Here is a 23,562-nt window from a genome sequence, read left to right as displayed (position 1 = left end):
CTCTCCTGAGGCAGCTGTGCTGTGAGGCCATGACAGAGTCATAGATTCATAGATACTAAGGTCAGAAGGGACCATTCTGATCATCTCGTCCGACCTCCTGCACAGCGCAGGCCACAGAATCTCACCCACCCACTCCTACGAAAAACCTCACCTATGTCTGAGCTATTGAAATCCTCAAATCGTGGTTGAAAGACTTCAAGGAGCAGAGGGTGTGGAGTGAGGGAAGGGATTTCAGGGAGGCATCCCCCTGTAGATGATCCGCAGGCCTCCACGCTAGCCTCCTTGAGGCCTGATTGCCCACCCAGGGGCCCCCAGCCTGGCAACTGCACTTTCAGGGTTTGCCCCTTTAAACCTATTGATGCATGAGGCTTTGGTGCCCTCTTGGCAGGCAAAGGAGGGTGGGAGGGGGGATTAGTGTCTCAAAGATCACAGTCAAGTATTAATAGTGGGAAGGAGAGTGTACACTTCACTGGAGGGCTGTCAGGCACAGCAGCTCGCACCCCACACCAGGTAAGCACCAGCAATCGCGGGAGAGAGTCTGCTTCTAGTGAGGGGGAGAGCTGCAAGTAGCCACAGGGCAGAGGGGCACCTCACCCAGCAGGAGAATTGCTCCAGCCATCTCAGCATAGCACCAGGAGCAGCTCAGCTGGGCCTCAGCTTCACTGTATCTGAGCTGAGTGTGCACAGAGCACCTCCATTACCTGTCCCTAGGGCTGTGCCCCAAATCATGGAAGGTGGGACACCCCGTTAGCAGTCATGGGGGCTATGCCCCAAATTATGGGGGGCAGGATACCCGATTAGCACTAATTAGGGTGGGACACCCCTTTAGCACTAATGGGAGTTATGCCCCCGTCTCCCTGGGGTACAAGAGCCCTAGGTGCAGATGGTGGATTTGTGCGCGGAGGGGTTGTCAGCATGCAGCTGTTGTGATGTGTCCCACCTTGGCCCCTGGCCTCTGCCAGAGCAACCAGGCAGTAGTGACGTTTGGCATACTGCCCACTGGAGCAAGGCTCCTAGGCAGGAGACTCCAGCCTAAAGTAGCAGTGCTACCATTCCCCCTTGGGCTGGCGCCTGGGCTCTGAAATCCGGCCAGGAAGGGCTCTCCAAGCCCGAGCGTGGACAGCGACGCTGCTATTTTTAGCACTGTAATGCGAGCCTAGGGTAACCACCTGTCCTTTATTTTAAGGGACCTCCTGCACCGTTTTAACATGAAATTGAAGCTTGTGAGACTTGTACAGTGTAGTGGAGGGCAGTAGGAATGTACACTTGAGGAAAAAATACACAATGTGCTGAGGAAAATGGTGTTTCTCTAAAACTGCCCATAAAATAAACCCTTGTCCCTCATGGGGTTTCCCTTTATTTCTACCCCCCCCCCCGCCTCCCCAAAAGGGGCTCATCCAATGCAAACCATAGGAGTCCCAGTCCATAGACCTGGCCTCTGCGTCTCGCTGCCAGGGTGGGTGTGTGTGTGTGCAGTGTAGATGTGCCATCAGACCCTGAGCATGGAGAGTTGCCTCTGCCCAGCCCCATGGGATGGATGGGTTAGGCGCTCCCTGAGCTAGGCTGGCTGGGAGGGAAATAGCCCACTTCCTTGATCAGCCCTGTCACTGCGAGGAGCCGGGGCACCGCGGGGAAGTATCCCCACCGTGCCCTGCTGCGACTGCCTTCACTGGGATGCTGGTGTGAAAGCAAGGGGCCTGACTGCTGTACGAAGAGGGTCCCTGGGGAACGTCCCAGCTGGCTACACTGCCCTCCTCCAGGCCCCCAGCGGAGGGCATGCTGGGGGGCTGCCTGTGGGCAGACACAGTACATTATGCCCAGCTATTCGGGGCTGCGCTGTGCCCCACAGGCAGCTGTGGACCCGAACCCTAACCCTAACCTGCGCTGTGCTTGCTCTGCAGGGATGCCCCTTACATAAAGGATGGGTGGTCACCCTGGGCTCGCACAATTGCGCTAAAAATAGCAGGGATCACGCCTTGGGCGAAGGGCTGAGCTCATTTGCTGCTGTGTGTGTGTGTGGGCTCAGAACAAGGAGAGGAGATTGGCCAGGCCTTGCCACTCCCACAGCCAAATGGGATCTGCCTCATTCCTCTGGGGCCTGCCACTGTGCCCTATGTATATATGTATACCAGAGCCCTGCACTCTGACTAGGCGGCTCCCACCTATCCGAGGTCTGGCCTATGTGAGATGGAGCAGCGGACTGAGCCCAGGGCCAAGAGACGAACAGTCGCTCTTGGGAGCAGGGCCTGCTGCACCTCCCACCGCCCTGCAGCCAGGGCTTAGCAATGGCAACAGATGCCAATGGCTGGCTGTGCCTATCCCTCCCATGACTCCTCCAGGGAAGCCAGGCTCTGCCTGCAGAAATGGAGACTCCAGGCTTGTCACTCTGGCCTCTTTCACCAGCACTGAACTCACCTGGCAACTAAAATCCTTGCTAAGTCTGACTGGAGAGGGTGTGTGCATGCATATGTGCGTCCACTTGTATATCTGAACATGCACGGGGGGAGGCGGGGGGGGAGGGTATAGGTACACAGCTGGACATGTGAGTGTCTGGGGGGTGTGGCTATAGGTACACAGCTGTATGTATGTGTTGAGGGTGGGTATAAGTATGCAGCTGTGCATGTGTGAGGCTTAGGGCCAAGGATGGAGGGTATAGGATCACAGCTGTAGCTGTATGCATCTGAGGGAAGGGAAGCAGTGGATATGGGTACACAGCTGTACATGTATGTGTCTGAGGGGCAGGTGTGGAGGTATAACGGCTGTACATGTGTATGGCTGGTGGGGGCAGAGGGTGTAGGTACACAGCTGTACATGTGTGTACATGGGGGGCAGATGAGGGAATAGGTACACAGCTATACATGTGTGTCTGGGGGATGGGGATGGAGGGTATGGGAACACAGCTGTACATGTGTGTCTGAGGATAGGGGGTAGAGGCTATAGGTACACAGCTGTATGTGTCTGAGGGGAGGGGATGGAGGGTATAGGTACACAGCTGTATGTGGGTGTCTGAGGGGAGGGGATGGGTAACCCACCAATGGCTGCCTGTTTTGCCTAGAAAGTCAGTTACTTTTGCTGAGAACAAAAACCGGTCATGTGAAAAGTGCAAAGTCTGAAGGTGCAGGCTCAACACAGGGCTGTCCTGTGGAGTTGGGCTGGCTGCAGGGAGCCTGTTCCTGGCTACTCAAGGACAAACAGTGACTGCTGGCATACGCTAGACAGAGCATCCACCCACTGGGATGTTTGCACTTGCACTCGGGATGCAGTGATCCCCAACGGACTACCCCTAGTCCAGAATAGCTGGAATACATAGCACACTGACCATGCACCCTCCAACCCCTGGGCCTGCCCCTAAGCCAGGGACTGCAAAGAGGGCAGTGAGTGTAGGGCCCACACTGTATCCAGGATGCAGCCCAGAATCACTCTGGATTTGCCCAAGGACTGCCCCCTCGCACTCCTCTCAGCCCAGCTGCTGCTCCTCCTCAGACTCCAGCAGAATCATTTCCAAAGCAGCCAGCTGTGAGGTAATGAGCATCGGGCTGCAACTTCCTTGCAGGATCAGACTGAGGGAGCAGGCAGGGCTCCGCACCGACTTCAGCCTGGAGCCCTGCAGTGACGTGGAGCCTGGGCTGCAGTATTCCAGGGGGTGAGATTTGGGCCCAGATTCTGGTGCAGGAACAGGAGTGGGAGAGAGGCAGGGAGCTCCCCCCACCAAATCCTGGTGCCTTGTGCCCCCTAGTCATAAGGTGCAGGGGAGTCACAGCACCAGCAGCCTGAAGAGGCAGGGCCTGGATCCATCTACACTGCTAGTGGCCTAGGGCTGCTCCAAGGGCGTAGGTCTGCTCCTGAATGCCCTGCCCCGGTGCCCCCAAAGTGAGTCTGCCTACCGGTGTCCTCCCCAGACAGCAGGCTCCATGCTATGCTGCCCCCAGCACTGCTGAGCTCCCTGCACACCCACTCAGCCACACTATCAGAGGCTCGTTCACCTGCGCATCTACCAATGTGATATATGCCATCATGTGCCAGCAATGCCCCTCTGCCATGTACATTGGCCAAACTGGACAGTCTCTACATAAAAGAATGAATGGACACAAATCAGACGTCAAGAATTATAACATTCAAAAACCAGTTGGAGAACACTTCAATCTCTCTGGTCACTCGATTACAGACCTAAGAGTGGCTATCCTTCAACAAAAAAGCTTCAAAAACAGACTCCAACGAGAGACTGCTGAATTGGAATTAATTTGCAAACTGGATACAATTAATTTAGGCTTGAATAGAGACTGGGAATGGATGAGTCATTACACAAAGTAAAACTATTTCCCCATGGTATTTCTCCCTCCCACCCCACCCCCCACTGTTCCTCTGATATTCTTGTTAACTGCTGGAATTAGCCTACCTTGCTTGTCACCATGAAAGGTTTTCCTCCTCCTCCCCCCCCCCCCCCCGCTGGTGATGGCTTATCTTAAGTGATCACTCTCCTTACAGTGTGTATGATAAACCCATTGTTTCATGTTCTCTGTGTGTGTGTATATAAATCTCTCCTCTGTTTTTTCCACCAAATGCATCCGATGAAGTGAGCTGTAGCTCACGAAAGCTTATGCTCTAATAAATTTGTTAGTCTCTAAGGTGCCACAAGTACTCCTTTTCTTTTTTCCACTGAACCCTGGCTCTCTCCTGGCCCCCCATGGCTTCTGGGAGCTCCCAAAGGCTGGGCCTCTCCTTGGCTCCTGGGGTCAGAGTCTAACTGTGGGTGTGTGCCAGGTCACACCAACCCACTGGACCCCTCAGCAGCTTTAGACTCTGGCCTTAGCTGGTGATGGGGTGGTGGAGACTGGCACAGTTCCTCAGCTTGAGGGAAAACAGCTCCCTGAGGGGCACCAGTGGCCTGGGTGTTGTGCCAGAGGGACTCTCCCGCACACAGGGCTGAACTGGCCTCCAAGCAGTGGCAGCAGGGCATGGGCAGGGGCAGGCGTCCCCCGTGGGACAGTAGCATTGCCAGCACGCAGCTCATCTCCCCTTCTCGTCTCAGCCTAAAGGTCGCTCAGGAGTGCGGGTGGGGTTGGTGCTGTGGCGATGGAGCAGAGCGAGCTGAGGTGCCGCCCCCGGGCGCCCCAGGTGGACAGCGAGGTTCTGAGCGAGGCTGAGCTAGAGGAGATTGCACCGAGAACCCAGGCTCCGCAGCCCTCTCTCTGCCGCAGGGTCTGGGACGTAAGGTAGGGGGCGTTTCACACGCCTTCCCAGTCACTGGACGGGGGAACTGGCACAAGGGGGGCAGTGTTACCGCCCTGTGGGTTGCTGATAGGGGTTTTACGACCCTGGCAGGGTGCTTTGCCTTTGCCTAGCCAGGCTCCCACTGTCACCTGCCCCATCCATATGCAGGGGCCCAGGGCCGAAATGGCTCTTGTCCCCAGGAGAGAGCACTGTGTTTGGGACTGCCCAGCACCAGGCCCCAAAGCTGGAGCCAGAGCAGGGGGAAGGGATGTAAAGGCACCAGCCGCTGGGGCTGGGATGCACCCATGCCATGCTTGCCCTTTGGCCCATGCCCTCTGGTGCACCGGAGCGGTTATTCCTTGACTCCCCACACAGCCGCGTGCCAGCCAGGTGGAGAGTGCTGTATGCCAGGCATCCCCCCAGCGCATGCTGAGCCCCTGGCCAGCTCCAGGGCCAAAGGAGCAGGGAGGTCCTGGGCCGGTATCCTGCATGGGCCTTTGCCACCACTGCACGCGGACTTGGCAAGGTGCTTCTAAAGCTGCAGTTTGGTTCTCCAGTCCCTACTGAAGGGGCCCCTCAGAGGGAGGCATTGGGAGGGAGTCCAGGAGTCCCACAGGGGGGCGTTTGGGATGGATTTTAGCTGATATCACAGTGCTCTTAATGCATTTACTGCGGGGCTAGACCCCCAGCCCAGGCAGGGGAGGACTCTGCCAAGGCACGGATCCCCTTGCTCCAGTCGGCCTGACTCTGTAGGGCCCTCGTGCAACCTAGAGCTTTCTCCTCAGTCGTGGCTTCTCCACCCTCCCCCAGGTGCTCATGTGCCGCTGCCAAGTCCATTCTCTTCCGGTTCCTGCCGGTCCTGAGCTGGCTACCCCGGTACCCAGTCAAGGACTGGGTCCTCGGTGATATTGCCTCGGGGTTCAATGTGGGAATCATGCACCTCCCCCAGGGTAAGTACCACAGCCCCCACCTCTGCCATGGGAGAGCCTGCAAACACATTCCTCTGGCGGTGATCGCTCTGGGGTGCAGCCAGGCGTCTCCCATCCCTGTCGCCTGTGGGGCAAAGGCTGTAGCCTTGCGGTACATGCTGTAGGCATGGAGGAGGAGTATATCATGTGTATGGACAGGCAGAGAGCTCTGTGTGTGTGTGCGCGCGCACAAGGGTGGGTGTAGAGTGGGGTGGGTCGGGTGTTAGAGTGTGTGGAGAGGGGCAGGGAGCTGGGGTGGGGTGTGTATGGGATGGGGGAAGGGTGGGATGGCATGGGGGAAGGCAGGGTATGTAAGGGGTGGGGCAGGAAGGGGAGGGCAGGGAGCTGGGGTGGGGTGTGCATGGGACAGGGGAGGGTGAGGAGCTGGGGTGGGGGTGTAGGGGATGTGGGGGAGTCTCTAGTAACTCTCCTGCCTGCATTTCTGTGTCTAGGTTTGGCCTATGCACTCCTGGCAGGGGTGCCTCCCGTCACCGGCCTCTATTCATCCTTATATCCTGTCATCCTGTACTTCCTGTTTGGGACATCTAGGCACATCTCAGTGGGTGAGCAGGCAGTTGGGCAATTGGGGTGAGCCAGGGTACCCAGGATGGGGGTCTGTGGGTGAGGGGGGACAGGGGGTTGTGGGTGAGCTGGGGGTGTCTAGGATGGCGGGGCTCGTGGGTGAACTAGAGGTGCCCAGGATGGGGGGCTTGTGGGTGAGCTGGGGGTGCCCAGGATGGGGGGGCTCATGGGTGAACTAGGGGTGCCCAGGGTGGGGGGCTTGTGGGTGGGCTGGGGGTGCCCAGGGCAGGGGGCTGTGGGAATCTTGCACTCCTGCATCGGCAAGGAAAGAGAAGTGGCCAGAGCCAGGAGCGTAGAGCATGAAAAGCAGGAACCTCTCCCTGGCCTATGCTCACAGCTCAGACTCAGGCCCACACATTCACCATTGCCAGGGAACTGGCCAGGTTCTCCCCCCACACAGGACTGGAGGAGTGTGCGCACAGCCCTCTCTCTGCCCACACAAAAAGCGCTCAGCAATTGCTGTGCCAGCAGCCACGCGCCCCCTGTGGGCGATCCTTGCACATCCCTAGCTGAGCGCTCAGAGTGACGCCGTGAGACAGATCCAGATGAGTGAGCAGCTGGGTAGCTGTGCTGGCTACAGGAGGGAGCCCCTCCACTGGTGATAAGCAGAGGCACCCTGGGTGTGACCCCGCTCCCAAGAGGATGCAGGGTGGGCAGGTCTCAGCTACGCATCATCTTCCAGGGCACAGGCCTGAGTTGGCAACTCCCATGACCTCACCATGTGCCTCCACACAGGCCCCTTCGCTGTCATCTCCGTCATGATCGGCAGCGTGACGGGCTCGCTGATGCCCAACAGCAACTTCATGGATCCAGTCAATGGCACAAATGAGACAGTCCTCAACGAGGCAAGGAGAGACAGCGCCAGGGTGGAACTAGTGGCTACACTCACCATCCTGGTGGGCGTCTTCCAGGTGAGCAGGGTGCTCCAGGCGGGGCAGGAGACTGGGCCAGGATCCTGGCTGGGTTGTTTCCAAAGGCTGGTGGGTGGGCAGAGCCAGTGTTCAAGGGGTGGAGGTGGTCAGTACACCCTGGGACACTGACTGATCCAAGTCAGAGAGGGCCATGCCGTCCAACTCCCTGTCCAGGCCTGACCTCCCTGTGCTGCTGGACTCAAGCTCCCTGCTCTGTTTTCCATCTTTGGGCCTCAGCTGTTCCCATTTCCCCCTCAGGGCAGGTGAACAGCGTGGGCAGAGGGCATTCCTCCTTCACCCCCCAGCACCAAGACCAGCCCTGCTGCTCACAACACATCTCTCAGTGGCTGGGCCCTGCTGGAAGGGCACAAGCTGCACTTACCCTTGGAGACCTCGAGCTGGTCCTGGGGGAGATGCCACACAGCTGATTCCTGAAGGGTCCATCCTGACACCAGTCCAGAGGCCGAGCTCACTGCAGGCCCCTGGTGATGTTTGTGAGCCCCTCCCAGAGCGGGATTGGGGACACTGTCCCTCCCTGAGGCTGATTCCTGCTTCGCTTGTGGCTAGGCCCATCAGCATGGTGTGTGAAGTGAGATCCCCACTCTCGGTCCCACCAGCCTGGGAACCAGGGATCCCAGGGTCTGCCCAGCACACCAGACTTCTGTGTTGTCCCCCATCCTTTCCAAAGGTTGCCACCCAAACAGCCACCTGGTCAAGTGCTAGAGATGTCACTGAGCCTCCCTGCGTACTCTGCTGCATAGACTGCCCTGAGCACAAACCACACTTGTGCAGCTTGGCTGCCCCCTGGGCTGGCCCTCCCAGCACAAACCCTTCCAAGTTCTGTCCCACTGAGCTTGCAGGGCGAGCAGAGGAGGTGCTGGGCATCCCAGCCCAGGGCTGTTGGGGCAAAAATACAAGTGTTCTATTTGTTCCTCAGGAAAACTGAAAGAGGTGGCAGCCTTGTAGCTGTAGTTCTGTCCCACAAGCCTTGTAGCTCTGCCCAAGGTGACCCTTATGTTTAGCTATGCCCCACCATTCCCGGACGAGGCTGGTGTCGGGGTGAGAACCCTATGAGAGGAAGTTGGTTGCCGACTATTACTGGGTCTCTTTCCAGATAGCCCTGAGAATGCTGCAGTTCGGATTTGTGGTCACCTACCTGTCCGAGCCCTTGGTGCGGGGCTACACCACAGCTGCTGCCATCCATGTGCTGGTCTCCCAGCTGAAGTACGTGTTTGGGGTGGAGGTGGCTGAGCACTCAAGGCCATTATCCATGTTCACTGTAAGTAGACCCCAGCTAGGGCAGGTGGGGATGGGGGGATTTAACCGTTCCAGCGCTGATCCTACATCTCCTGTTACAGAACACTTTCAGACAAGAAATGTGTGTGCACAAACACATTCTCTGGTGCTGCACACAGTTTGGAGAACCCCTGGGGATCCCCAGAAACAAAATAGACTGATGAGTGAAGACATTCTTAAGGGCCAAACCCTGAGCCCCTCCCTTCCTCAGTTTTACTTTTGTTGACTTTCATGGGAATTTGCCTGAATCAGAAGCTCAGGATATGGTCAACTTGTTCCATCCATAAAATGAAGGAACATCTGATAGGGACAAAATTCTGTATTTACTCTCAACTGGTCAGCTGTGAACCAACCCAAGCTGCTGGCAGCTGATTGGTAAATAGGTGTCACGTGACAGATCTTAGTCATATGGAAAGGGACCAAGCTCCTCATATTTTATATAACCAGTTCCTCAGCTGATGTCAATGGTCATAGCTGCATGGACTTCAGTGGGGTCCATTGGCTTCAGTGGAGCTATGACCACATACACCGGCAGGGGATCTGCCGCCCCCCAGGATTTTGGATGCTGTCACTAATGTTTTCTGATAAATCTCTTAACCATGGAAGAATCCAGTCCTGCCACTTTCCCAGAGGAGCAATGTTTGCTAATGGGGTTTACTGGGGTCAGACTGGGCTGGGATTTCCAAGAGGAGCAGTGTTTGCTAATAGGGACCTGTGCTGGGGCCAGACCAGGGCTGATGGGGTCTGCACTGGGGCTATATGGGATGGGGGGGTCTCTTCAGCAGCTGGGATCAGCAGCAGCACCCCTAGAACTCCCAGGTGAGTAGTGCTCCCTGGGTCTTCACTGGGGTCAGACAGTGACTGGGCTTCCTCGGGCTGGTTTTCCTTGGGATGTGGCCTGTGCAGAACCCTATGGGTATGCAGTCTGTATTACTTACTGTATCGCACTAGTGCTTGGTGACCCCAGCCTCCACAGGCCCACTCTGTGCGAACTGCCAGATGTACACAGGGGATGACAGGACCCCTGCCCGGGGGATAGCACAGCCAGTGCCGAGATGTGAACGTGGGCACGTACTGACGCTCTCTGGTTCCACGGGACATAGCCAGTGCGTGGCCCCTCCGCACCGGGGCTCTGTCTCCTGAATGGATTCGGTGTCATGGTCTCCCCTCCTCCTCTCCCTGTAGGCCTTCATTGAGATCTGCACCAAGCTGCCACAAACCAACGTGAGCACCCTGGTCACTAGCCTGATCGCCATGGTCATCATCCTCCCTGTCAAGATGCTCAGTGACAAGTTCGCCTCCAAGCTCCCCATGCCCATCCCCATAGAATTCATCGTGGTAAGGAGGGGTATGTCACGAACTGCATGGCATCCAGAGCCCCCAGACCCATGGGGCTCCGCACAGGGCAGGCTGTCACCTCACAGAACAGGGCCTCAGCTCTCTGCTGGGTGCCTGCACTGGTTGTTGTGTAGTGGCTGCCCCTTCCTCCCTCGTGCTAGTGTTTCGTCTCCTCTGGTGAGGCCAGGAGGTTTTGGCACTTGGGTTGGTTAGGCAGCGTGGCCCGAAGATGGCCAGGTTTTGGCTTAGTCTCACTGCGGTGTTCCAGATGCAAGCCCCGGTTTTCCTAGAATGCTTCCCCCAGTGGGTGTGTGCTGGGGCCGGCCAGGGAGTGGACTGTCTCTGGCTGAGATTTCCCTGGGATTGTCCAAGGCATGGGTTCTCAAACTGGGGATCATGACCCCTCGAGGTTGCAAGGTGGTGACATGGGGATTGCGAGCTGTCAGCTCTATGGGGCTGACAGCCCTGAGCCTCCATTAAATTAAATGAATCCCACCCTCCGTTTTCAATGTATAAGGGGGGAGGGGGTCATACTCAGAGGCTTGCTGTGTGAAAGGGGTCACAATACAAAAAGTTTGAAAACCACTGGTCCAAGGAGAGCAGTTTTCGCTAGCAGGGGCTGTGCCAGGGTCAGGGCTGCTGATGGGCTCCTCTAACATCAGCTGCCAGGAGAGGCACAGCTGAGAGCACCCAGAGACAGGTCTCTCAGCCAGCAAATCCACTGGCCCCAGGGGTGACAATTGCATTCAGAGCGCAGAAGGGCAGCCCTATCGCCTTCCATCTGCAGGTCCCCGGGTTAAATCTGGCCCAGGCTAGCAGTGCCTGTTGGCGGTACGTAATGAGTTCAGTTCCTATTGGACAGCCAGCCCCTCCCCAGCCCAAACCCACAACCAGACCTGAGTGGCCCCTGCTTGTCTCTGGGTGAAATGGATCATGGAGACTCAGCTGCCCTTGGCTACTCCATGGGCCCGTGGGCGCTGTCTGGGGTTCTCTGCTCACTGTCCCCATCCCATCCCCTCCTGAAACCCTTCACTTGGTCTAGTTAATTTCAAAGTGCTCCTGGTCTGGTTTATTTATTTTTTGTCTGATTCTTGAACCTGGGGTTCTTCCCTTGGTTGTGGGGATACACTTAGCTGCTGGTGGGCTCTACTCACCAGTCTGGGGTTTTCAGCTAGGCTGACCCCTTTCATTGACCCCCTCCTGAGGAGGGCCCTGCACAGACCCATGCACACATCTGCTGTTCTCTATCAGGCTCATGGGGGTTGCATGGCAGGGACACTCTGCCTCACACTGTCCCTTCTTTTCAGATAGTCATCTCCACAGGGATCTCCTATGGAGCCGGATTGAAGGCCAAGTTTGGGATTGCTGTTGTGGGCAACATCCCCAGTGGGTGAGTGAGGGGGCATTCTGGGTTCTTTAGCAGGCACTTCATTATGGGCAGAGAATGGCACGTTTTTCTGCTACAGCCTCTGTGACATCGGGATGGCGCGGTGGGGCTGTGCTGGGGGAGCAGGCTGTCATCCCTGAGGGAATGCCTTTTTCCAGCCAGGTTTCCTTTTCTTGGCTGCAGGATGAAACCACCAGTGGCTCCCAATGTCAGCTACTTTGGGCAGGTGGTGGGCAATGCCTTTGCCATCGCTGTGGTGGGCTATGCCATCAGCATCTCCATGGGCAAGATCTTTGCCCTGAAGCACGGCTACAAGCTGAACAGTAACCAGGTGAGGACCCCACTATGCTCTGGGCTCTTCCCTCCAGCCTCTCGTCCCTTTTTTTTTTTTATTCTTTGTTTTTGTCATCGACACCTGCACTCCCCAGGAATCTGAGTCTGAGCAGTGCCCATTCCTCTCTTTGGGGTCTCTCATGACACCAGGCAGGGGTCTGCTCTGCTCTGCCCAGCAAGGGCTGGAGCCTCCATGCAGTTCCTGACCCCTCGCACTGCTTTGCCCCTTGCAGGAGCTGTTCGCCTTGGGGATTTGTAATTTCGTGGGCGGATTTTTCCAGTGCTTCAGCATCAGCTGCTCCATGTCCCGGACCCTGGTGCAGGAGGCCACTGGAGGAAACAGTCAGGTGAGTCCCATAAGGCTGGTATTCCCATTAGTTTCAGCCCTGAGGAATCCTGAAGGATTCCAGCATGAGGCAAGGAAGCTTCCCCTATCATCTCTGGCCTGACTTGGAAAATCCCAGGAAGGTGTTGTGGAAAACCAGGTAGGGTGTTAACCTATGGTGACAGTGGGTGGGCGGTAATTACCCACCATTCTTGGGCTGGATCATCTGCCAGACCAAATGAGTAGTTAAAGGATTAATTGTTTTTGATGCTCCATTGGGAGCAGAGAGCTGGGGGCAGTGGGGCAATTCTCATAAATAACTCCCATCTGTAGGGCAAGGGCTGCCTGTCATTTGCTCTGGCACTCGCAGAGCTGATGGGAACATGAGAGAGGGCCTAAGGGGAACATGTTGGATCACCGGCCAGACAGCATTCCTACGTGAGCTTGCCTGCATCCCCTTTTCACCCAGCATGCTCTCTCTGGGGCCAGTGTGACGCCCATTACCTCAGACACAACATACAGGTGGTGTCTCTGCATGGGTGCTGGAAATGTCCATGCACACCTGTCCTTTCTCTCACTGATCTCTCCTCTCTCTTCTCTAGGTGGCCGGGGTTATCGCCTCACTTCTCATCTTAGTGATCATTTTGAAGGTTGGGCAGCTCTTCCAAGACCTACCCAAAGTATGTATTGTCCTAGCACTGCCTGCCTCTGCCTGCCTTCCTACCTTTTTGCCGTCTGTACAGTTACCCTGAGTCTCCAGGCCCATTACAGCTATTGGCACCATTTATAGACCAGCCCATGAAGGACAAAAATGGGCCACAAGTCCTATAAAAATAGAGGGACAAGTGAGTTCCCATAGTTGGTCCATCCTTCCAAGTATCCTCCCCTGCCACACTGGATCAGATCATTGGTCCATGCATCCTCTCTAGTATCCTCCTCTGTCGCACTGGATCAGATCATTGGTGCATCTATTACAGTGTCCCTCCTCCAGCACTATCCAGCATTTGAGGCATCACAGGATGACAGATAAAGCATCCATAACCCTTCTATCCAGTTGAGTGATGCAGTGACACAGAGAGAAATGCTCCCATCCTGACTCCTGCAGGAGTCCAGCTAGCACTGTCACGGTTCCCTCCCCACTCTGAATTCTAGGGTACAGACGTGGGGACCCACATGAAAGACCCACTAAGCTTATTTCTACCAGTTTAGCTTAAAAACTTCCCCAAGGCACAAAACTCTATTTGTCCTTGGACTGAGGTATGCTTCCACCACCAAATGATTTAACAAAGAACCAGGGAAAAGGACCACTTGCAGTTCCTCTTCTCCCAGCAATCCCCCCAAGCCTTTACACTCCCTTTCCTGGGGAGGCTTGAGAATAATATCCTAACCAATTGGTTACAAAATGATCAAAGACCCAAACCCCTGGTTCTTGGAACAATGGAAAGATCAGTCAGGTTCTTAAAAGAAAGATTTTATTAAAAAGAAAAAAAAGAAAGGTAAAAATCATCTCTGTAAAATCAGGATGGAAAATACTTTACAGGGTATTCAGATTCAAAACACAGAGGATTCCTCTCTGGGCAAAACCTTAAAGTTACAGAAAACAGGAATAAACCTCCCTCTTAGTATAGGGAAAATTCACAAGCAAAACAAAAGATAAACTAATCCGCCTTGCCTGGTTTACCTATACTGGTTGCAATATTGGAGACGTGGATTAGGATAGGTTGGAGAAGATGGATTTCTGTCTGGCCTCTCTCAGTCCCCAGAGAGAACGGCCACAGAAACAAAGAACCCAAAACAAACCCTCTCTCCCCCACCCAGATTTGAAAAAAAAAAGGAGTACTTGTGGCACCTTAGAGACTAACAAATTTATTAGAGCATAAGCTTTCGTGAGCTACAGCTCACTTCATCGGATGCATTTGGTGGAAAAAATGCATTTTTCCACCAAATGCATCCGATGAAGTGAGCTGTAGCTCACGAAAGCTTATGCTTTAATAAATTTGTTAGTCTCTAACGTGCCACAAGTACTCCTTTTCTTTTTGCGAATACAGACTAACACGGCTGCTACTCTGAAACCAGATTTGAAAGTATCTTTTGTCCCCATTGGTTCCTTTGGTCAGGTGCCAACCAGGTTATTTGAGCTTCTTAACCCCTTACAGGTAAGGAGGAATTTTAGGCTACCCTTATGGTTATGACAAGTATTCTGCTGCATGAGGCTAGAGACCACTTCGCATTACCACAGTTCCCTTAATTACAGGGGGGGTTGTTAATTACCATCGCTCCATTCCTGCCTTTAAAAATCCAGCTGTGTTGTTTGACACAATGGTCTCTGCAAAAGGGAGTGCCCTAGGTCTCACCTTCCACTGGCAGGTCATTGTTTCCTTGGCAGCATTTCCCTTCCATCCCTCCCCCACTTTAGCTGAATCACTGAACTGGGGGTCAAAGCCTGAGCTTCCTCACTCAGTGTTTGCTCCACCCCCGTCAGGTCAGGTCCCATGTAGAGGGACAGAGTAATAGTGGGGAAGGGCTACCCTTTTCTGTTCAGGCAGGTGCTTGTGGGAAATGCAGGCCCCTGAAGTCATCAGGCTGTGGGGTCCTGGGATGGCCCCACGGTGCCTGCTGAGTCCTTACAGCTTTGGGGATTTCTCTTCCAGGCCATCTTAGCTGCCATCGTCATTGTGAACCTGAAGGGCATGTTCAAGCAGTTCACAGACCTCCGCATGCTATGGAGGTCCAATCGCATAGATCTGGTAAGGAACACAACTGGCCTTCATGGGCCTTGGATCGTGGGGCCTGATTCCCCTGACACAAGCCCCATAGGGCTCTGCCTTTTGAGGGCACAAAAAGGGCAGTCCTCAGTGCTGCCCTGATCTGGCTCCTGGCAGCCCCTTACTAAGGGAGGTGGCAGTTCCCCCAGGAAACTTGCCAGGCTTGAACCAACTGAGTATAGAATTTGGGCCATAGAAATTTGTCAGAACCAGGACTCTGACTCTGAATCCCAAACCACAGGGACCAGATTCTGGACCTCACAGTGGAGGCCTCTTTCTGCAATTGGCCTGAACTAGAACCCAAGCTATCTGGATCCAAATCTAACCTCCATGGCTCAAGCCCATCTCTGCTCTCGTCTTGCTGCTTCCCTGGGGGCTTCAGAGAAGGGAACCAGATCCCTGCGGGATTCAGAGCAGGGAACTGGATCCCAGCAGCACAGAGACTCTGCAGGCAAATGCAATAGCCAGTCTGCACTCAGCATGAGTTTATGCCTCTTTGTACATCAGAGAGAGCGTTTGTTAACAAGACAGGGGTGTCAGCTAGGACACTGGTGTTCCCCTCCATAACCCTTTGAAGTGAGCTGTAACTCATGAAAGCTTATGCTCAAATAAATTTGTTAGTCTCTAAGGTGCCACAAATATTCCTTTCCTTTTCACAGGGCGTCCTGGGATCTCTAACTTCCACCCGGGATTCCCACTAGAGACAGACAGGCAGGTCCTTGTTTTAACATCTCTTCTGAAGGAAAGTCCCTCCCACATTACAGCTCTCCCTGGGACGGCATGGCAGTATCAGCATTGGCAGTGATGGCCAGTGCACTAGTGAATGTCACACCGAAGTAGCCAGGGTCTACCGCAAACCTGCTTCTCTTCCCCAGCACTTACCCTGCCTTTGTCTGCTACAGCTCATCTGGCTCGTGACCTTTGTGGCCACCCTCCTGCTGAACCTAGACATGGGGCTGGGGCTCTCTGTGGCATTTGCCCTGCTCACAGTCATCTTCCGGACCCAGCTGTGAGTAGCACTGTCCCATATACCATGCACCTCCCTCTGTGCTCCAGTAAGTGCTACTGAGCGACTAGTAGTACCCAGCCCAGTCTTGTGTGTACACCACAGGGGGCTGCTAATGGGCACATATGAACCACTGATGACATCAGCACAGTCTGAGAAGCCCATTTGGTGAAAAGTTGCTATTAATTCTGTACCCCTGCCCACCTTCACCCCCCATGGATGAATCAAAGCCATAACTAATTGCAGCTCATGGGCACACACAAGGCTTTAGCCTGGTTTAGCACTACTATGCCTTCTCACAGCATGGCTCTGTCAGTCTTATATCACCACCAGGTCACCGAGGCGATACTTTGAGTGTAAGGCACAGCATCACTCCCCAAGGGATAGACAGTACCTTTGCTAACCCTGCTCTCTTTCTCTGTCTCCCCTCAGGCCCCACTACTCCATCCTGGGGAAGGTTTCCAACACAGACATCTACAGAGACGTGGTGGAATATAACAAGGTACAAGCAGGTGGTGAGATAGTTGAGGAAGTAGCCAGAGGGGACCCATGAAGGAAGACAGACCAGCTCCTTTTGCTGCTGCTGAATGTATTAGGCAAATCAGGATACTGGGGCCAAATCTGCCATGAGCAGCCAGGGGAGCTGAGATGGGGCACATCCAGGAGTAAAAGGGTTAAAGTCCTTGTCAGGCATTGTCCTTCCCAGAAGGAGCTGGGGATTCCCTGTCTATCTGTGCCTGTGAGTACTGGCCTTCAGGGACTGGATGCCACTTTTTCTTTCCGCTGGGGAGGCAGCGCTCCTCCTTTCCAGAGCACTGCGAGTGTACCTGGCACTTTACAAACCCCTAGAAAGCCAAGTCCCCTTCCAGTTCAGCTGCGTAAGCTGCAGGCATTGCTAGTGGTGGGACCCTGTAGGGACTTTAGGGGCTCTAAAGCAGTGGTTCTCAACCTTTCCAGACTACTGTACCCCTTTCAGGAATCTGATTTGTCTTGCCTGCTCCAAGTTTTACCTCCCTTAACAACTACTTACAAAATCAAACATAAAAGTACAAAAATGTCACAGCACACTATCACTGAAAAATGGCTAACTTTCTCATTTTTATCATATAATTATAAAATAAAGTGATTGGAATATAAATATTGTACTTACATTTTCAGTGTATAATATATAGAGCAGTATAAACAAGTCATTGTATGAAATTTTAGTTTGTGTTGACTTCACTAGTGCTTTTTATGTAGCCTATTGTAAAATGAGGCAAATATCTAGATGAGTTGATATACTCCTTGGAAGACCTCTGTATACCCCCAGTGCTATGCGTACCCCTGGTTGAGAATCACTGCTCTAAGGGATGCTGTGAGGGAGGCAGTTCCAAGTACCTGAGGTGGAGCGGCAGGAGAACGGGGAGCCTTCAGGAGGGAGCTGAGGAGGAGGGGAGCCCAAAGATGCTGTGGGGTGTGGCTTTGCTTTTCTGTGATGTCTCAAGCTCTCCCTATTACTGATCCCCCCCCCCAGCCCCATGACCCAGAACAGCCCCCACCTCTTTGGGGCAGTGTCCCTCCCACAACTTCCTCCATGCCTTTGTTTCCAGACTGAGGAAATTCCAGGTGTGAAGATTTTCCGCTCTTCTGCCACAGTGTATTTTGCCAACGCTGAGCTGTATGCAGAGGCCCTGAAGGAGAAGGTGAGGCAGGGGCAGAGATGGGCTCACGTAGCACACTCTGGGGCGAGGCCTGACCTCTCTACAGCCTGGTCTCCAGTACCTTGGCTAGGAGGTCATCTCAGGCCTGGGGTGCCGTTCTCCAGTCCAGCTGGGAGAGCAGCACAGCTGCACAATCCTGATTCTCTCTGCTCTCATGCTAGAGTGCACAGGTTCTCCCTTCCCCAGTATGTAGTGGATCTAGCAAGGGGCTAATATGGCCTCTATCCTCATAGTGTTGGAACATCTCACACACCAGCAATGTTCTCTTCACAGCACCCCTCTGAGGTAGGCGGGGAACTGAGGCACAGGCCCAAGGGAGGAATTGAACCCTGCTCTCCTGAGTCCCAGTCCATTGCATAAACTGCAAGCCAACCCTTCCTATCCTGCTCCTGGGCTCTGCTCCCGCAGTTAATCAGTACTCCAAGCTCTCCTGTTCCCAGAAGCCAAGAAAAAACTGTGGAGGGAGAGAGCTCCATTCTGTGCAGGAACAGCTGCGGGGACTCCCTGCACCACACACTGGGAAGTGGGTTGGGAGAGAGCAGGTCAGTGGCTTTCGTATCCTAGGGAGCTGTATCTTTTGCAGAGTGGCATTAATGTTGATCATCTCATTGGGAAGAAGAAGAAAGCCCTCAAGAAACAGAAGAAGCAGCAGGAGAAGGACAAGAAGGAAGAGGCAAAGAAGAAAAAGGTTCATCTCTGCCAAATGCTTCCTTCTGGGGTTCCCTCCAGTCTGTCTCTTTCTCCTTCCCTTCAACCATATCCTCATCCTCCTCTCTCCATACACATCTCTCTTGGTCTCCTCCTTCCTCTTTCTCTCTTCTCACTCCCTCTTCCGAGGTCTCCATTCCTCCCTGCCCCCACTTCTCCCTCTCTTTCCCTAATCCCTCTCTCGAGACATAACTGGCTGTCCCTACTCTTCAGAATCAAAGATGGACCCACACTGGAAATGGCTCATCTTTCCCTATTGGGGAACCCAAGGGTAGGCCTTGGCCCCTGGGGAATGTTCCTGAGCCTGACAAGCATTGTACTCCGATTGGAGCCATCAGGCATGGAAGAGAAATCCTAGGGAACCACCTGACACTGAAGTTGTGTCCAAAGTTGGGGAGGAGGCTGCTGGTGTTAATAATTAAGGAGCCAGTGATTCACTAGCATTTGGTGAGTGGTCGGCTATTAGAAACAAGTGCAAGGTGTGATCTTGAGAATTCCAAACTAATGAACCTAAGTTCAGTGCCAGGATAAATAATTAAAGAGGGACTTATACGCCCCCTACATGGACATGATATGATGGAACAGACCAGCACATCATCTGTAGAGAAAACCATGCCTCTCTAATTTACTAGAATCCTTTGAGCGTGTCAAGTAAAGAGCAAATAAAGGAGACTCAGTTGGCAAAAGTTATTTGGACTTTCAAAAGGCAAATTCTCTCAGAAGAGGCCATTAGGGACCCTAAGCGGTCAGAGGGTGAGTTAAAGTTCTGTCATTGATCAAAACTGGGTGAAGATCTCAAAGCACTTCACAGAAGAGGTCAGATCATTACTCCCATTTTATGCATGGGGAAACTGAGGCACATAGCTGTAACTTGCCTCAGGTCACCCAGCAGGCAAGTGGCAGAACCAGGAATAGAACCCAGGTCCAGTCCTCTCTCCACCGCTTCTCCTGAATAAATGGTCAATTTTCCATGTTGCAAATGTTAGTAGTGGGATGCCCCAGAAGCTTCCACTCTAGGCCTGGTGTAAAATATATTTACTAATGGTAATATTCGTAAGGGGAGAGAATGGTGGGTGGGTGTAGGCAGTTAGCTGCCATTGCAGACAGCTCAGCGAAAACCTCCTCTCATTGCACAAGGGCAGACCTAATAGCAAACGAAATCTTAGGATGGATAAAGCCAACCACTGTGTACTGGGCTAGAGAAGAAAGCTCCTCCATGGGCAAGATATTCCAGAATTGTCCACTCTGGCAGCTTTGTACCTTCTGTTGACCTGCCCATGGTCAGAGACTGCACTAGGTGGCTCACTGAACTGAACCAGGTTCTGCTTTTATGTTGTAACGTATATTGTTCCAAACCTCCTTGCTGGGGTTGACAAGCCTCCTGTGAGGTGATGTGGGCTGTGCAGCTACACCAACCCCTCTTTAAAGTTCTCTGTCCCCATCTGGTTTTGGTAACTAATCTCAAGCTCTCAGAGGCATCTGACCCCAGCAGGAATGACTTTGGCTTTGTAGATATTGACATGGAGATCAATACGCAGGTATTTATCTAAGTCCTCACTCAACCTATACCCACAGTGCCTGACATAGTTGAATGTCATGGTAAAATCTCAACCACACTGGCCTTCTCTACCATTAACGCGAACCTTCCATTAGCAAGCAACAAAACCCTCCCAGCTTCCTCTTCCCCAGACATCTGGGGAATAAGATATGTCACTAATCTAGGGCTTGGGCTATCTCCCACTGTGCTCTGACATGTGCTGGGGTGATTGGTGTCAGTAGGGGTCAGGGCTTCTGTTTAATGTCTCATTTCAAATAGATATTTTCCAAACCTCTTTCTTGCCGCCACCTGTGCTGATACGGTGCAGTCAGTCAGTTGACGCTCGTCTGCTATTGGCTGAGGTGCTCCCTGAGGAATGCCATCATCTCATTTGATGTGGGGGGACTGTTTTCTTCCCCACAGGAGCTGGGGAGTCACTGCAATGGATCTGGCCCTGCAGTGGTTGACTCCAATGGAAGCGTGATAGAGTTGGAGCTCCAAGCCAGCAGCACCCCAAAAGCCTTCAATGAACCCACCCTGGAGTCTTTAGGTCTCAAAAAGCCCGACCTCCACTCCCTCATACTGGACTTCACCCCCATCAACTTTGTGGATACTGTCTGCATAAAGATCCTAAAGAACGTAAGGAGAAAGGCAGGGAAAATGTCCCCGGCACAGCTTTCTCCGGGGACTCTCCTACAGAGCTCTGCAAAGTGGGAGCATTCAGACACCCAGTGCTGGGAACTTGAGTGCCTCAGCTCTGTTCTGCTGCTACCAGCTAAGGTGAAATCTCACCAGACATCTGAAACCTGTCTCCAACCTGTCCTCATCCCCTCCCTGATCCCATCGCCCACCACCCCTACCTCTGAGCCATTGCTGTGGGTGACAGAGGAGCTGTTCTCTCCAACATACACAACCACTCCCTCATGCTGGCATTTTAACATCTTCTGCGTCACCTTGTTTGCCCAGGCCTGTCAACTGTAAATTGGGTAACAAGATGTAGAGTATGTTTCAGATCCCTAACTTGTCTTCCAGGCAACCCGCTAGCCCACAGGAGACTGGCTCCAGGTCAGTGGTATCAACGAGCAGCAGGCACAAAGGGGACCAAGGGGACATCTGGGGCTGCTTTGGGGCAGCTGGGTAGTAACCTCATTCCATTCTGCGTGTGCTGCTGCTGCTGGGCATGGGGCATGGCCCGCAGGGACTGGAGTCTGTGGAGGGGCTCGGCTCATCTCTTTGTGCTTGTGTCCATTGCAGATATTCAGAGATTTCCGGGAGATAGAAGTGGATGTGTTTCTTGTTGGCTGCCATGGTAAGGAGGCCTCAAAGCTTGGGTGCAGCAAAGCCGTAGACCCTCCATTTGATAGCAAGTCCTCCCTTCAGGAGGATGCATCTTGTTGCACTGAAATCCCCATCTGCCCTCCCTTGGGGCAATTTCAGGTTCTTGCTTCTGGTTTCACCTTTCCTTGTCTCCTTTCCTCTCCACACCATACCAGCATCAGATGTTACCCAGATGGAAACTGCTCACAGAACTGGTTTCAAACCCAGTGTGACTAGTAGTTCAGATCCCATGTTAGGGACCAAATTCAGCCCTGGTGTAAATCCCTCTGAGGTCAACACGAGTCACATCAGCTTCTGCCTTAGCTGAATTTGAGCCGGCATGTGTGCATGGGGAATCTTTCCCAAGCCCCATTCAGGAGATCAGCCAAAGCCTTTACAAGTAGGCATAATTCCCAAGGTGCAATGCCAGAGTCTGTTTATACCCCAGACCAAAGACCACATTCAGGGGAGCATTCCTGTTTCCCTGAATTCCAGCTTGGATGATTTTGCCAGCACTTCCCAAAGCAAAGAATCCCAAAGGCAAACAGTAAATAGCGAAGAAAAAGAGAGGTAGTTCTGTGTGTGGAAGATGGGGGTCAAGGGTGGGCACGTCAGCCAGTCCTCATGCTTTCACTCTAGGATGTCCTGGTGTTATTGTGCCACCTTCTTTCCCCTCAGCTTCTGTCATTGACCAGCTGGAAAAAGGCAACTTCTTCAGCCAAACCATCACCAAGCACCACCTCTTTGCCTCCGTGCATGATGCTATTACCTATGTCACCAGGGGACAGGGACAGAACATGCCACAGCCGGTCACAGTAAGCACAGTCTTTCTGCTTCACTTAGGGAAAAACAGTCTCCCTGGTAGTCCAGGTTTACAGATGTGAAAGCAGCATTTGTTGCCAGTTGCTGGCCAGCATGCTTCTCTCCACCAGCCATGCCAGCGTGTGTGCCTCCCCTACCCACTCTTGCCTAGCCAATGTGCTCTCTCTCCACCACCACCACGATATCTGCTGTCCTTTTTCTCAGTTGCTTCTCAGTTATGCAGACCTCTGAGCAGATTCCTTCATTAACTCTACTCCATTCAGGTGGCCTTCTGGGCTACTGCACATGCAGCCTTGCAAGGAAACCAAGTGCATGCCCCGAAACTCTTGAGTCAGCAGGGGTTGGGAGACCTGCTGAGGGAAAAAACCCAGCTCCTGCGGGAGAGAGACCCATTCTTCAGGCCAGTCAGAGCTGGGAGCACATCATATTGGTCTTGGTCCCCTCCTGCTGGCTGATGAACAGAACAATGTTAATGAGTTGCACCCCACTTTCATCACAATGCAAAGACTTCGGGTGGTGGTGGGGAAGCCACAGGAATGTGGAGTTATTCCAGGGAGTTGGGGAAACCAAACCAATTTCTTATTATTATTTGACTTTTTAGACTTATTCCAGCACTAAACTGTAGCCACCAGAAACAGCATCTACTGTCCACAGGAGCTGAACAGGTGAGAGGGAGCCACCAAGGCATGTCTCCAGAGGACTCTTTGAGCGGGCTGGTTTTTACAAGGGCAGGTGACATGGGATTCCCTGCCACTGGGAATCTAGCAAACACAAGATCTCCTACTGTTGAGGATCTGCTTTGGGCACTGGAGTCCTGAGATCATCTGCCCTTGGGACCCCCCTTAGCTACTGGACAAACTGGGAATCTATCTCAAAGATGAAATCTCCTTCTGCTGGGAATCTTCTCCAGATACAAAAGATCTGGGATCTCATGGGCTTATGAATCCACTTCACACACAAGATTTTCTGCCCCTGTGAATCCCCTCAGACCCAGGAACCATCTCTGATTGTGTCTGTGTGCGTGTGCGGCTCTTTCCCTTGAGTGATGGTGTCCCTAGTCTCTGTTTGCCAGAAGCTGGGAATGAGTGACGGGATGGATCACTTGATGATTACCTGTTCAGTTCATTCCCTCTGAGGCACATGGCATTGGCCACTGGCAGAAGACAGGATACTGGGCTAGATGGACCTTTGGTCTGACCCAGTGTGGCCATTCTTATGAAATATCACTGGAGAGAAGCTGCATTTGAGAGTTTTCCACTTGACTGTTTAATTAGATGATGCTCTTCAACAGAAACAGACAAACAGTTCTATTGACAGTGCAAAACTTCCTGCAAAGAGCAATACTGAACCAGCCCA

The 23,562-nt window shown here is 53.3% G+C and overlaps 1 protein-coding gene across 4 annotated transcripts; it reads left to right on the top strand.

Moving 5' to 3' along the window:
- The first annotated feature begins 430 nt into the window (after window positions 1–430).
- On the top strand, window positions 431–23,292 carry SLC26A6 (solute carrier family 26 member 6). Of its 4 annotated transcripts, XM_043518496.1 has the most exons (21): window positions 431–510; window positions 5,030–5,213; window positions 6,022–6,161; window positions 6,632–6,742; window positions 7,497–7,672; window positions 8,787–8,951; window positions 10,154–10,306; window positions 11,614–11,696; window positions 11,877–12,024; window positions 12,260–12,373; window positions 12,954–13,031; window positions 15,003–15,098; window positions 16,019–16,125; window positions 16,555–16,624; window positions 17,712–17,804; window positions 18,406–18,550; window positions 18,932–18,941; window positions 20,481–20,706; window positions 21,322–21,376; window positions 22,063–22,199; window positions 22,808–23,292. In XM_043518496.1, exons 2-21 carry the CDS (start codon window positions 5,074–5,076, stop codon window positions 22,829–22,831), a joined length of 2,271 nt encoding a protein of 756 aa, XP_043374431.1. In that variant the 5' UTR covers window positions 431–510; window positions 5,030–5,073; the 3' UTR covers window positions 22,832–23,292. The 4 variants fall into 4 exon arrangements, with proteins under 4 accessions (XP_043374431.1, XP_043374430.1, XP_043374429.1 ...); XM_043518495.1 differs by lacking the exons at window positions 431–510; window positions 20,481–20,706; window positions 21,322–21,376; window positions 22,063–22,199; window positions 22,808–23,292 and adding an exon at window positions 3,347–3,521 and having other exon boundaries at window positions 12,308–12,373; window positions 18,406–19,218; XM_043518494.1 differs by lacking the exons at window positions 431–510; window positions 20,481–20,706; window positions 21,322–21,376; window positions 22,063–22,199; window positions 22,808–23,292 and adding an exon at window positions 3,349–3,521 and having other exon boundaries at window positions 7,497–7,657; window positions 18,406–19,218.
- The last annotated feature ends 270 nt before the right edge of the window (window positions 23,293–23,562 follow it).

This window comes from Dermochelys coriacea, chromosome 7, assembly GCF_009764565.3.
Source record: "Dermochelys coriacea isolate rDerCor1 chromosome 7, rDerCor1.pri.v4, whole genome shotgun sequence".
Taxonomy (NCBI): Eukaryota; Metazoa; Chordata; order Testudines; family Dermochelyidae; genus Dermochelys; species Dermochelys coriacea.
The sequence above is the reverse complement of the archived record's forward strand: the minus strand, read 5'-3'. Positions and strand labels throughout refer to the sequence as shown.

Coding starts and splice junctions, on each gene's coding strand:
- SLC26A6 (XM_043518496.1), top strand. CDS start 5,074: ATGGAGCAGAGCGAGCTGAGGTGCCGCCCCCGGGCGCCCCAGGTGGAC. Junction 8,952..10,153: donor GGCCATTATCCATGTTCACT/GTAAGTAGACCC, acceptor CTCTCCCTGTAG/GCCTTCATTGAGATCTGCAC. Junction 16,625..17,711: donor ACGTGGTGGAATATAACAAG/GTACAAGCAGGT, acceptor CTTTGTTTCCAG/ACTGAGGAAATTCCAGGTGT.